The following is a 14,182-nucleotide window of genomic DNA, read 5'->3' as shown; positions in this document are numbered from 1 at the left end:
ATGTTACCGTGATTCCTGAGGAGGTCATCTGGGGAGAAGGGTGTTGGACGGTTGCCTGTCTCCCTTTTTCTCCAGGAGGACTCAACTCTCTTGAGAAACGCCGGCAATGACACTCCCCTGTGGGGCCCAGCAGAGGCCAACACATTGTCAGGGAGATGGAGAAACTATTTCTTTAGTTGCACATGAGGAGGACTTGCCCACTGCCCAGGGAGCCCCGTGAGGCAACAACAACAGGGGCTGAGGCAAGCCTCAGCCCACATCCTGGCAGGCAGGATGAAGACATGAGGCCCAGGCTGGCATAAAGGAGGGACCTGCAGGTTGGGAGGAGGCCGACTTGGGGACCATGGAGACCCAGAGGGACAGCCCCTCCCTGGGGCGGTGGTCACTGTTGCTACTGCTGCTGGGCCTGGTGATCACTCCGGCCACCTCCCGGACCCTTAGCTACAGGGAGGCTGTGCTCCATGCTGTGGATAGCTTAAACCAGCGGTCCTCGGAGGAGAATCTCTACCGTCTCCTGCAGCTGGACTCACAGCTTCAGGGAGTGAGTGGAAGAGGGGGGCAGTGGGGAGGGAGGCTCTGCTCCAGCCAGCCAGTCTTGGCCGTACTGTCCCTCCCTTTGTTCATGCTTTGCTCACGTCAGGAAGGCTTTTCTCCCTTTAAGTGCGGTCCCACCTCTTCCAGGAAACCTTCCCACAGCTGTGTGCCCCCCCCCCCCCCCAGCATGAATGCTTCTTGCCTTGGAATCTCTACTGGGTGAAGAAGTGCCACTCCCTTTCAGCCTTCTGGAAGTTCCAGGGATAAGAGTGGGATTACTGGCTCTGGGATGTGACTTCCCTGCCCAGGGAAGGGCTCTGCTCAGCCTTGAGATTCCAGTGGCAATTTCTTTGCCTCCAGGAGGCCCCTGCTTTCCTGTGGCCCCCTAAGGGGGAGGTGCTACTCATTAGAGCTTGTCTGAGGTCCGCTCATGCTCTCTCAGCTTGGTGAGGGCAGGAATGGGCTCTGTCCTCACCTCTGTGCCTTAGCTCAGAGCCAGTGCCAGGCACATAGCAGGGGCTGTTGAAAGGCTGCTCTCTTAGTTGGGAGGTTGGTGGGGGGCGCAGGGGTTGGGGGAGGGGTGGGCAGGAATACAGATTAGAGAAGGCAAGCATGAGCCTGAGTCTGGTCTTCCCACTTCCTCTCTTGACCAGGACGAGAACCCGAGCATCCCAAAGCCTGTGAGCTTCACCGTGAAGGAGACTGTGTGTCCCAAGACGACACAGCAGCCCCTGGAGCAGTGTGATTTCAAGGACAATGGGGTGAGGCTGGGGGTGCTGGCAGATGCCCCCCTGGGAGCTAAACAAGTGGCCTCCTGGGAATATTTCCAGCCACTGGGGTGAGGCTGGGAGGTTATGGCACAAGGATTCCAATTTGACCTGGAGCCTCCTCTTCTCAGCTGGTGAAACACTGTGATGGGACAGTCATCCTGGACTCAGACAGGGACTACTTTGACATCAGCTGTGATGAGGTGAGTGGCCCCTTCCGGGTTGCAGGGGTTGATGGGGTGGTGGTGCATAGAACATCCTATGGGCCAATTTTTTTTTTTAAAGATTTTATTTATTTATTTGACACATAGAGAGAGATAGCGCGCGCGTGCGCGCGAGAGAAAGAGCACAATCGGGGAGCAGCAGGCAGAGGGAGAAGCAGGCTTCCTGCATGAGCAGGGAGCCCGATGTGGGGCTCGATCCCAGGACTCTGGAATCATGACCTGAGCTGAAGGCAGCGGTTTAACCAACTGAGCCACCCAAGCACCCCATCCTATGGGCCAATTAATCACTGTGGCATCCAGGCAGAGAAAGCCCCTCCTACCCTGGGCTTCTCCCTCAACCTGAGCCTCAGGTCTCCAGGACTGTCTCTGCAATCCCTTAGAACAGCGGTTCTCAAAGTGTGGTCCTGAGAATCTGGGAATTTGTTAGAAATGCAAATTCTCAGGCCCCACTCAGACCTACAGAATCAGATTCTGCGGTGGGGCCCAGCAATTTGTACTTTAACAAACCCTCCAGGGGATTCTGACTCCTGTTGATACTTGAGAGCCCCTTTGAGTAATGAGCTTTCATCTGTGAGACCCTGGGAAGCCCCCTGCCATCTCTGGGCCAGTTTCTTCATCTGTTTGTGGGTGTAGGGATTCAATCAACCACACACTCTGAAGGTTATAGCCAGAGGATGAACTGGAGCCTCAAGGCTCTTGGGGTGGCCCAAGAAGAGGGGTGTCTGGGGGGGGGTCTGGTCTTGACCCTGGGTCCAGCCCAGCCCCCATAAAGAAACTGCTTCCTTCTGATGCACAGATCATGGGAGTCAAGAGATTTGGCCGGCTGCGTGGTCTCATCAGGAGAGGGCGGCGGAAGATTGGCAGAGGGATTGAGAGAATTGGCAGGCGAATCAAGGACATTTTAAAGAATCTTCGGCCCAGGGAAGTGTCCTAAGGGTCTGCTTTGCCCTGGCTCAGGCTTCTGGACCCTGAAAAATAAATTTTTGTGAAAGCAACTTCCTCCAAGCTTCAATTTTACTTATCTTGCCTCCTCCCACTTACCACAACCAAATCCTCAATTCTGGGAGGACTTGTGCGTGTGTGCATGAACACGCATCCATGTAAAACACAAAAGTGGGGACAGCTAGGCCATCCAGAAGGGCTTGGGGTGAGGCTGTAGGGCCAGGAGGGCCAGGATAGTGCCTCCATTCTCCGGGTTCTTCCCCATGCCCTTCAAATGCCTCCCACCATCCTCGTTGAACATCCAGTAGTGATTCAGGAGATCTACCCTGAGTGTAGTGGGAGTGGAGAGACTGCAGAGCTGTTCCTGCTCCTATGGAGGTGACAGCTGAGGGAGGGGCCAGGCATTTTGTGAAACACAGAGGCACAGTTCAGTCTCCTGGCTGGCTGGGTTCTAAGGTCAGTCTGCTGGTACAATTCCTATAAATTTCCAATTCCCCTTGAAAATCTTAATGAAAATCTTAACTCTGGGGGCACCTAGGTTGCTCAGTCGTTAAGCGTCTGCCTTCAGCTCCAGTCATGATCCCAGTGTCCTGGGATCGAGTCCCCTGTCCCGGCTCCCTGCTCAGCAGGAAGCCTGCTTCTCCCTCTGCCTGCCACTCCCCCTGCTTGTGTTCCCTCTCTCACTGTCTCTCTCTCTCTCTGTGTCAAATAAATAAATAAAAAATCTTAAAAGAAAAAAAAAAGAAAGAAAATCTTAACTTTGGAAAAGACTATCGCTCCTGGCATCTCCTCTGGCATTGGCAAACACTTTCTTTAGCTGGGTAGCAGATTTAAGTTGGGGGCTTGTGTTTAGGGATCAAATGGTACCAACATTCGGCACCATTAAAAGCAAGAATCTTGCTTGGCAGGCTGAAGAGCTCTGGCTAGGAGAGACATGGGTGTTTCAGACACTGTCAATGTCTTGCCCACTTGCCATTCAGTAGCTGACTAGAAGTACCTGTGGCTCTTTGCTAGGGGAGTTGGGCACTAGGGCACTCCAGGGAGCAGCCTCAACCAAAGACTGGTGGGAGTTGGTGGAAAAATATTTTCTCTTCCTTGCTCCTTGGATGTGTCCACTCCAAGATGGGTTACACATCACCCAGGTCCCCAGCTGGTTGTGCCCCTGTCGCCCACAGCGATGACCTGTTTATTAACACACCCTGTTCTGGCTTCTGTTCCTTCTCTGTCTCACTTCCTTGTGCTCCCACTGCTGCTTTCTCTCTTTGCCTGCCAAATAAACTCCTTCCCCTTGCGTCCTTGTCTTAGATCTGCTTCTGGGCCAACCGAAAATAAGACATAGTCATCCTGCTCTGAGAGCAACAGGAAGCAGGATATCACATAGCATTGCCTTTGTTATCTGTCATACTTGCTTCTTCCTGGTGAGCAGGTCACGCTAAGGTTTTCTGCTTCCAATGGCTCCCACCTTCCCAAGCGGGCCCATGTTGAGTGGGCTCCACTCGACCCTCCCTTCTGTGACAGCCACTGTTCATCAGTTACTGAGTTCCCATGCCCTGTTGTGGGCCATCGTTGTGATCACCCTGGAAATCAGAGTTAATTGTCTTAGTGAAGGGACATGGTCCTCTCTGATTACAGGGATCTGAAAAGGCTCTTGCTTTAGGAAATAGGTTTTCTCTCTTCCATCAAAGGTGTTCATCTTTGTGTGATTTATTTAGTTTTTAAATTTTTCTCAATATTTTATTTAAAAAGTAGCTAAGCAGGGGCACCTGGCTGGCTCAGTCGGTAGAGCATGTGACTCTTGATCTCGGGGTGGTTTGAGTTTGAGCACCACATTGGGCATTGAGCTCACTGAAAAAACAATAAAATAAAAAATTAAAAAGTAGTTAAGCATGCAGAACCATTGAAAGAATTGTACATGTACCCACCTATTAGAATCTATAATCAATATTTTACTTAGATTATTTTTGTAGTTGCTTTAGAGTCAATCATTTAACTGCTCCTTGGATGGTCTTTGCTCCTTGTGGCTGGTGGGGCAAAAGCATGGATTCGGGACCCATGCTTTTAGCCTGGTCCTTTTAGGGGAAGATGGCCCCCACAGATGTTTGGGATCAGAGGAACCGCCCCAAACAGACAAGATCAGAGCAGCTGGTGACATTGACCTGTATCAGTCACCGAGGCTGTGGGCTGCCGCCTCCAGAACGCGTAATAGGCACCCGAGAAATGGCAGTCCCTCTCTTCCCTTTAGGGCAGAGGTTTGGCTGATGGGGAACCTGTATTTTCTGGTGATTCCAAGGATGACTTTGGTGAGCCAAGACTGGAATGTCTTAAACACGAGGCAGAGGAAGCATATTGCCTAGCTGTGGTCTCGTGGTGAAAATCACTGGTAGGAACTCAGAGTTTGGGGCCACATTCACTGGAGCAGCCCCACGACACACAGCAGGTCAGGGCATTAACGGTGCCTCGTAACCAGCCAGATGCCGCCGGTGAGCAGAGATGAGTGGAGTTTGGCCTTGTCCGCATCTGCTCACCTAGTGCGGAATGTCACTGTGTCACTCCAAAGATGAACAGTATTTTCTACTTGTGAGCTCAGTGCCAGTTTTGGGATTTTTGTTTGTTTCTGTTTTTAAAGCTCTTGATTGCGGGCACCTGGGTGGCTCAGTCAGTTGAGCGTCTGACTCTTGATTTCAGCTCAGGTCATGATCTCAGGGTCATGAGATTGAGCCCTGTATCAGGCTCTGTGTTCAGCATGGAGCCTGCTTGAGTTTCTCTCCCTCTGCACCGCCCCCCCTGCACACTCACACACACACTCTCTCTCTCCAATAAATAAATAGTTCCTTAAAGCTTTTGATCGGTATAAGTATCTCTAAACAACTAAATAAATCAGTAGGGTGTCTCCATGGGTCTGTCTTTAGCCTTTTGTTGTTTTTAGACATACTGTTTGTCACCAGACTGACCCATAATATGAGCTTCGGCCTCAGAGCACATGGGTTCATGGCTTTTATGAGATGAGGATGGTTGAGTGTGCTCAGTGGGGCAGGAGGTGTTTTCCCCTCTTTCAATGTTGGAGCCAGTCAGCCTGATGGTTTTTCTGACCACCAATGGTCCTCCCTGTTCACAAAGGCCTTTGTGGCATTTGAAAGATACCAAGTGCCTGTTTCTAGTCTGGCCAGATCCTGTTTGTAAGGATGGGGATGTGTACATCAGCGTGGTTCTGAGGGGACTCTGTGCTCTGGTTCTGGGGCCCTGGTTCCTGCAGCTGGTTCTGGGGCCCTGGGGCTGGTCTGGCTGACCACCTCAGGAGCCTGGGGTACTGCATCTTTGGCCTGGGGCAAAAAACCGAGTTAGGGGAGCCTGTGGAATCCAGAAGAAAAACCTGAGGTGAAGAAGCAATCCAAACAAGCCATTAGTATGCAGGGAGTTGGGCCAAGAGGAGCATTCTGTGGGAGGTCCAGGGTGGGCTGGACAGCTGAACCAGAGGTGGTGGTTTCACAAGGAGCCAGAAGGAATTTCCTCAAGCTGAATCTGTAGCCCCGTGGGCTGCTTCCAGGGCTCCTGGAGCCTTGGTCAAGAGCAGGGAGGGGGCACTTAGAAGCCTCCAGCGAAGTTTAGCCACTGGGAATGTCTGCTCCTCTCCTTCCCTGCCTCTTCCTTAAGGAAGATAAAGGGTAACCTCCCCACGTCCCACATGGGGAAAAAACCAAACCAAAACAAAACAAAACAGGGAAAAAAGAAACCTCACACAAGGTAGGAAAAAGTCAAATAACTTCTCCAGGATAGACAGATTTTCTTAAATTGCCTGAAAAGAGTTTGGTGAGCTAAATATAGCACAGTCTCACCCAATCATGGCACGATCTTTATTGCATTACCCATTGCATGCTAGGGAATAGAAATTTCACATGACTTGTTGGATTCCCAAATCCGAATAAGGTGCAAATTGGCAAGCCTCAGCTACAATTGGTAGGACAGTTTTCTTGCCCATTGCCAAACTCCAGCTTCAGAGCCATCCTGGCTCTTGCTCGCCCTTCCTGTCTGCAAGTTTAGCCCCACCCCCTGCCCTGTCTGCACCCGGATGCTGCTCTTGTCACCCAAGGAGCACAGCGGAGCTCAGACCCATCAATACCTCCCCGACCCTGGGAGTGTTCCTGGTTGATGTTCCAGATCCAAAGTCCCAGGGATGCAGACAGGGAAGGGCTTTGGGAGGGTTGGGTGAGTGGCGGAGGTGGCTGGAGCGGCCGTGGTTATCCTTGTCCGCATAGGGTGAAGGAGGCTCCTGGGTAAGGCTGTCTCAGGCTGGAGCTGTGGGCACACTTTCTCCCGTAGACACGCTTAATCCATCCAGTCCCTAAGTTACATTATTCCATTACTTCTTGGGATAATAATTCTGTAGTATTTCCACAATAATGACGGCATAATGTCTGTAATTACAACCTGATTTTGAATCTGATCTCTTTACCTAATATATAGTCACATCAGAACACAAGAATATGCTGAGTTTTTTTGTTTGAACCAGGCTAGTTTGAAATACTCAGCTTTATCTACAAAGGAAATCCCAATTAAACTGCCTGAGGAGATATGATTTTTTAAGCCTCCTTCCCTGTATCCAAGAGGCAGTGTGTTGAGTGGACAGAGGACACCTCATTTACATTTCGATGATGGGGAAACTAAGACTCCAAAGTGAGCAATTGGTGGGGTTTGGATTTTCCCTCAGTTCTTTTGGATTGCAAATTCATTGTCTTCAACGGCCATATTATATTGCTTAATATGAGATAATCTGAGAGAATCAAAGGTCACTAAAAAACATGGAGAGCGTAAGGGAAAAATAAGTCCTTCACACTCCCTCCCCAACTTGTCTGGCTGCTCCGGGATCCAAGACCTGCAGGACCCTCTCCATCCCGCAGCAGGGTGCAGGTGCCTGCAGCCTCCCTCCTGAGGGCAGGTCAGAGCCTCCTCACAGCCGGGAGAAGGGGGGTCACGGCCCTGAGCATGTGGAGGTCATGGTCCTGATGAGGTGGGTCAGGGCTCTGGTCACCTGTGGTCATGGCACTGAGAAAGTGGCATTAAAATCTCTCCCATCCTATTGACTGATTGATTGAGATAGAAGTTTATTGAATACGCTGCAAGGGAGTGGTGGGCAGGACAGCAGAGGAGAGACTGCTAAAATCTCTCCCATCCCTAATATATCACAAAACTGATCCGACTGTGGTCAGAGCCATGATTTCCCTTTGCCCTCTCCTTCCCCCTTTCCCTTTTCCTTCCATAGTTTTTTAACAGGAAGAATGGAAATCACTTAGCCACCCCCTCAAATTATTCCATCCATCTAACTCACTGACTTATCTACACCTAATTTATAAAAGATGGCTAATGACATGCCACCTTGTCATACCCTGCATGAGGGGTAACAACCGCACGTATGTGGGGTCAATACCACCTGAAGCTGGGTTTCCACATGACATGGGGTCCCGGCCACAAAGACCTACGGTCCAGACCCCAGTGAAGTTGGGTCCTGGTTTGGAGAATAGGCCCTGAGCACTATAGGGGTGACTGCTCTGAGCAAGGCGGTGGTCACAGCGCCCGAGGACATGGGGTCAAGGCTCTGATCAAGTCGGGTCAGGAGCCTTAGCACAGGGGCTGCACGCCCTGATTTCGTGCATCACGGCCCCAGCATGTGGGGGTCACAGTCACTGTTAGTGGGGTCACAGTTCCCATCACTTGGGGCCAATGGCTCTGATCATGTGACGTCATGGTCCTGATTACATGAGGTCATGGCACTGTTCACACGCGGTGACGGCTCCCAGCACGTGGGATCACATCTAAGACCTGGAGGGGGTTACTGCCAGAGGAGCGTTCTGCTTCTGAACTACGCTTCCCGGCAGGCTGCTCGCCGCACAGTGACGCACTTCCTTTAGAATCCCCTCCTCCTTCTGACGCCGCAGGCGGCCCCGGGGATCTCTGCGCGGTTCTCCTTCGACTTGCCGCTGCCACTGTCACCGCTGCCGCCCCCGCCTCGCCCCCGCCTCGCCCCCGCCTCGCCCCCGCCTCGCCTTCCTGTCAGCCCAGGCGTGGGCTCTGCCCCGGGCTCGGCGGCTCACGGTGAGTCGGCCGGCCAGGTGGCCTTCGGTCTGGCGAAGGGACAGGGAGAGAGGAGGTGACCGCCTGCTTTCTGCCGCACTCGGACCTCGGGCGCCGAGCTGGTGTCCGCGGTATCCGAGGCCTCCGCCGGCCGTCAGGGTGTGCGGCGGTTGCGGCTGGGCGCTCCTGTGCACTGTCCATGGTGCTAACAGCCGCCGCCCGGAATCTCCGGCCCGCCTCCCTCCGGGGCACCGTCAGCGCTCTCTGCTCTCACAGCCACCGGCCGCAAGTGACTGTGGACCACCTGTTGTGGCGAGTGCTACTGAGGAACTACATTTTAAAATTTACCTTTTTTTTTTTTTTTTAAGATTTTTATTTATTTATTTGAGAGAGAGAGAGCATGAGAGGGGGAGGGTCAGAGGGAGAAGCAGACTCCCTGCCAAGCAGAGAGCCCGACGCGGGACTCGATCCCGGGACTCCAGGATCATGACCTGAGCCGAAGGCAGTCGCTTAGCCAACTGAGCCACCCAGGCGCCCTTAAAATTTACTTTTAATTAATTTGTAACTAAATACTGAAGAAGTCTAAAATATTTCCCCATCAAACACAAGTTTATGTATGTATGTATTTATTTATTTTTTAAAAGATTTTATTTATTTATTTGAGAGAGAATGAGAGAGAGAGCACATGAAAGGGGGGAGGGTCAGAGGGAGGAGCAGACTCCCCGCCGAGCAGGGAGCCCGATGCGGGACTCGATCCCGGGGACTCCAGGATCATGACCTGAGCCGAAGGCAGTCGCTCAACCAACTGAGCCACCCAGGCGCCCCAAGTTTATGTATTTAATTAAAAAATTTTAATTCCAGTATAGTTAACAGACAATATATTAGTTTCAGGTGTACAACACTTCCATACATCACCCAGTCCTCATCATGACGACTGCACTCCTTAATCCCCATCACCTATTTCACCCACCCCCCTACCCACCTCCCCTCTGGTAACCATCAGTTTATTCTCTATAGTTGAGTCTGTTTCTTGGTTTGTCTCTTTTTTCTCCCCTTTGATTGTTTTGTTTCTTAAATTTCACATATGAATGAAACCATATGTTATTTGTCTTTCTCTGACTGACATATTTTGCTTAGCATTATACTCTCTAGCTCTGTCCATGTCAGTGCAAATGGCAAGATTTCATTCTTTTTTATGGCTGAGTAATATTCCATTATATGTAAATACCACATCTTCTTTATCCATTCATCTATTGATGGACACCTGGGCTGCTTCCATAATTTGGCTATTGTAAATAATGCTGCTCTAAACATGGAGTGCATGTATCCCTTTGAATTAGTGTTTTTGTATTTTGGGGGTTAATATCTGGTAGCGTGATTACTGGATCATAGAGTAGTCCTATTTTTAACTTTTTGAAGAACCTCCATACTGTTTTCCACACTGCCTGCACCAGTCTGCATTCCCACCAAGAGTCCACAAGGGTTCCTATTTTTCTGTCACCTCGCCAACACTTGTTGTTTTTTGTGTTTTTTATTTTAGCCATTCTGACAGGTATGAGGTAGTTTTTCATTGTAGTTTTGATTTACATTTCCCTGATGATGAGTGATGTTGAGCATCTTTTCATGTGTCTGTTGGCCATCTGGTGTCTTCTTTGGAGAAATGTCTGTTTGTGTCTTCTGCCTCACAAGTTTATTTACTTATTTTTTTTGGTGAGATTACATTTTCCTTTAACCTTTGAAAATTTAAGGTCATTATTGAGATATGCTCTGTCAAGTATGCACCTGATTTAGAAGAGATGTTTGGAAAAAAAGAATATAAACTACTGATAACCTTTCAATATTGCTTATGTGTTGAAATGATAGTACTTTATTTTTAAAAGAGTTTTTTTTTTAATTTTAAAAAGATTTTATTTATTTGAGAGAGAGAGAGAGAGAGAGCACAAGCAGGGGGAAGGGCAGAGGGAGATGGAGAAGTAGACTCCCCACTGAGCAGGGAGCCCGATGTGGGGCTCGATCCCAGGACCCTGAGATCATGACCTGAGCTGAAGGCAGATGCTTAGCCAACTGAGCCACCCAGGTGCCCCTAAAGATTTTTTTTAATTTATTTTTTTTTGAGAGAGAGAGGGTGCACACACAAGTGAGCAGGGGGGAGGGGCAGAGAGAGGGAGAGAGAGTTTCTTCTTTTTAAAAGATTTTATTTATTTATTTGAAAGAGAGAGAGCAGGAGAGGGAGAGAGAGAGAGAGAGAGCATGAGCAGGGGGGAGGGGTAGATGGAGAGGGAGAAGCAGACTCCCTGCTCAGCAGGGAGTCCTACATGGGACTTGATCCCAGGACCCTGGGATCATACCTGAGCCAAAAAGGCAGACACTTAACCAACTGAGCCACCCAGGCATCCCTGAATTTGCTTTCAACTGGCCGATCTAATTTGGTCTTGTTTTTATCTTGTTTCATCTGATCTTATTCACTATGCTTACACATTTTGTTGATTCTGAGGACTGTGTTAAAATTGCCTTAAAATAACCTGATTCAGGGGACGCCTGGGTGGCTCAGTTGGTTAAGCGACTGCCTTCGGCTTAGGTCATGATCCTGGAGTCCCGGGATCGAGTCCCACATCGGGCTCCCTGCTCAGCAGGGGGTCTGCTTCTCCCTCTGCCCTCTTCCCTCTTGTGCTCTCAGTCTCTCAAATAAATAAATAAATAAATAAATAAATAAATCTAAAAAAAAAAAAACCTGATTCAAATTAATCTTTACACTGAAACTTTGGATCCTATTGGATCCATTTTAGGCTTTGAAATGTTTTGCTACTCTTGATTCATCCTTTCCTTCCTCTCCATATTTTTTTTTCTCTTATCACTGAATTTTTTAAAACAAATCCCATATAAAGTGACATACCACTCCTAAGTATATCACAGTGCAACTCTACTAAATAAGGACAGTTTGCTTTACATAACCACAGTATCATTATCATATCTCACAAAATTATCAGTAGTGCTTCCATATCATCTAACACTTAGTCCATGTTCATATTTACCTGAACATCTCAAAAAAGTCTTTTTGCAAACTTGAATCAGGATCCGGACAAGATCCACGCATTCCATTTTTTAAATGTCTCTTAAATCTGTATCAATTCTTCCCTCTCCTGATTTTTCCCCATGGGCCATGAATCTGTTTGTAATGCTCTGAATCTAGAATATAAATCTGCTTTAGATAACATTGTAAGGTAATTTTTGCACAGATTGTAAATCGAGGGAAAATACTTTCAAACTTTACCAAGAGGTGTTCACCAATAAGAAAAAAAAAATCACATCTCCAGTGGCAATGCTGGGTAGTGTTTGAGTCATGACCTCTACAGCACACGTGTGTCTATCACCAATAAAACAGACACATGTCTGTCATCAAAAGGTACATCCACATCTGTCTGCATTTGTAACTTCATGTCCACGATGATCTGCCTATAGCTGTGAGCATCTGATTGCTTTGTTATGTCTCTTAATGTAGTCCTGTCAAGAAATTCATATTGAAATGCATAATGTTTTATTATAAATTCCTTTTTAAAAATTCCTTTTGATATTTTGGATAGGGTATTACCTTATCTTAAAAATATTCTTTGTATGGGCACAACTTATTAAATATAAATTTCATTTCAGGACAGTAAATGAGATGTTAGAAAACAGATGATAAAAGGAAGCTTTGGCAGTGCCTGGCTGGCTCAGTTGGAGGAGCATGTGACTCTTGATCTCAGGGTTGTGAGTTCAAGCCCCACGTTGGGTGTAGAGATTACTTAAAAATAAAATCTTTTTAAAAAGGAGGGTTTGGTTGTGACGGTGTTGACAATCTCTTACCTGTCTTCTACTTCACCTTTTAGTTCTTTCTTAATTAACTCTGCTCCTACCACTCATTCATTCAAAAATATCTATTAACTCTTCAATGTTAGGCCCAGCTTCGGGTTCTTGGAATATACCAGTGATATGTCTGGGAGAAAGGTGTTCCAGACCTAGGAACCAGCCAGTGCAAGGCTTCAGGAGGGGTGATCAGCATGGGTCTGGTGGAGCAATGAAGGGTGGAGACTAGATGGAGTCAGAGAGGCAGCAGATCACCAGAGAATGTGGAACCTAGCAGGCCTTCTGAGGAGCTTGGCTTTTACTCAGAACATTATGGACTTTTAAAAAAAATGTTTTAAGTGAAGAATCCTATTTATTAGAAATGTAGAATAAAGGGCGCCTGGGTGGCTCAGACGGTTAAGCGTCTGCCTTCGGCTCAGGTCATGATCCCAGGGTCCTGGGATCCAGTCCCGCATCGGGCTCCCTGCTCCTGGGGAGCCTGCTTCTCCCTCTGCTTCTCTCTCTCTCTCTCTCTGTCTCTCATGAATAAATAAATAAAAAATCTTAAAAAAAAAAAAAGAAATGTAGAATAAAGATGGAAGAGGGGCACCTTGGTGGCTCAGTTGGTTGAGCATCTGACTCTTGATTTTGGCTCAGGTCATGATCTCAGAGTCACGAGACTGACCCCCTGCCTCAGGCTGTGTGCTCAGCTTGGAGTCAGCCTGAGATTTTTCTCTCCCTCCTTCTCCCCCCATCTCTCTCTAAGAGAAAAAAAAAAAAAAAGAAGAAGAAGGAAGAGAAAGCATCGGCTTTATTCACCACTCCCACCCCTTTCCTCTATTCCTGATCTCAGGGCAGAGCTCTCCAGGCTCCAGGAAATACTACCTTTTGAATGGGTGAAGGACCTGGTAGGATTGGGTTCAGTAGGTCCTCTGGAGCAGCATGACTTAGCTACCTCCATTTTGTCCTGAGTCAGGGCAGTTGGGCTGGGCGTTTGGAAATCTCTTGATCAGGATGTCTTGGTGGCAGCTTTGCAGCCCTAGACTGCCTCCAGATTTAGTTTATATGCCAAATTTGGTTAGCTTTTCCCCCAGAAGACTGCATCTGTGTCCAGGGCTTAATTCTCATTGGCTTCTTTTCTACAAAAACCTAGTCAAGGCAGCAAGAGTGTCATTTTTTGCTTAGAAGCTTTTTTTTCTCCCTTTAAGGACAGATTTAGTAGGATATAAGCCTTTGTATGCTAAGTAGTCAGTTATCTGTGGTTTGTTTAAGAGCACATCCTGAGACCTGTCTTGTCTTTTCTTAGTTTGTAACTGTGGATAAGTACTTAGCCCCTCTAAACCTCAGTTTCCCCATCTATGAAATGATAATAGCAGAATTAAATTTGATTTTCACGAAAAACATTGTATAGCAAAATGCTGGGCCATAGCAAATGCTATTTATTATGGCAAATACTAATGGTAAAAACAACTCTTACAATCCAAATGTCAGGTCATAAAGCAAAGACCACCAAAACTTACTAAAAAAAAAATTCTGAGTTTATTTAATTGTCAGATAAAGATATAAATTCCAGTAGAAAACCTTTTACTGAATAGTTCACAGAGAAATGTCAGGGATGTTTAAGGACTAGAAAGGCAGTTTTATGGCATTTGTGCTAATAAAAGATTAAAAAATTAGCATTCTGCCTGGGATGGAATGAATCTGGAAAGAGTCTTCAGTTAGGGCCAATAAAGGGTCTGGTCTCCCATGATTTCAAAAAGTTCATGGTTTGGGGCATCTGGGTGGCTCAGTTGTTGGGCGTCTGCCTTCAGCTCGGTTCATGGTCCC

At 47.9% G+C, this 14,182-nt stretch overlaps 1 protein-coding gene across 1 annotated transcript; it reads left to right on the top strand.

Moving 5' to 3' along the window:
• The first annotated feature begins 286 nt into the window (after window positions 1–286).
• Window positions 287–2,520, top strand: CAMP (cathelicidin antimicrobial peptide). Its single transcript, XM_034996847.1, has 4 exons — window positions 287–541; window positions 1,188–1,295; window positions 1,433–1,504; window positions 2,322–2,520. The coding sequence occupies exons 1-4, from the start codon at window positions 344–346 to the stop codon at window positions 2,457–2,459; spliced, it is 516 nt and encodes a 171-aa protein (XP_034852738.1). The 5' UTR covers window positions 287–343; the 3' UTR covers window positions 2,460–2,520.
• Window positions 2,521–14,182: the final 11,662 nt, after the last annotated feature.

Source organism: Mirounga leonina, unplaced genomic scaffold (assembly GCF_011800145.1).
Source record: "Mirounga leonina isolate KUSES-001 unplaced genomic scaffold, KU_Mleo_1.0 Mir_94, whole genome shotgun sequence".
NCBI classification, from domain to species: Eukaryota; Metazoa; Chordata; class Mammalia; order Carnivora; family Phocidae; genus Mirounga; species Mirounga leonina.
Note: the sequence above shows the minus strand (reverse complement) of the source record. Positions and strands in the feature narration are given on the sequence as shown.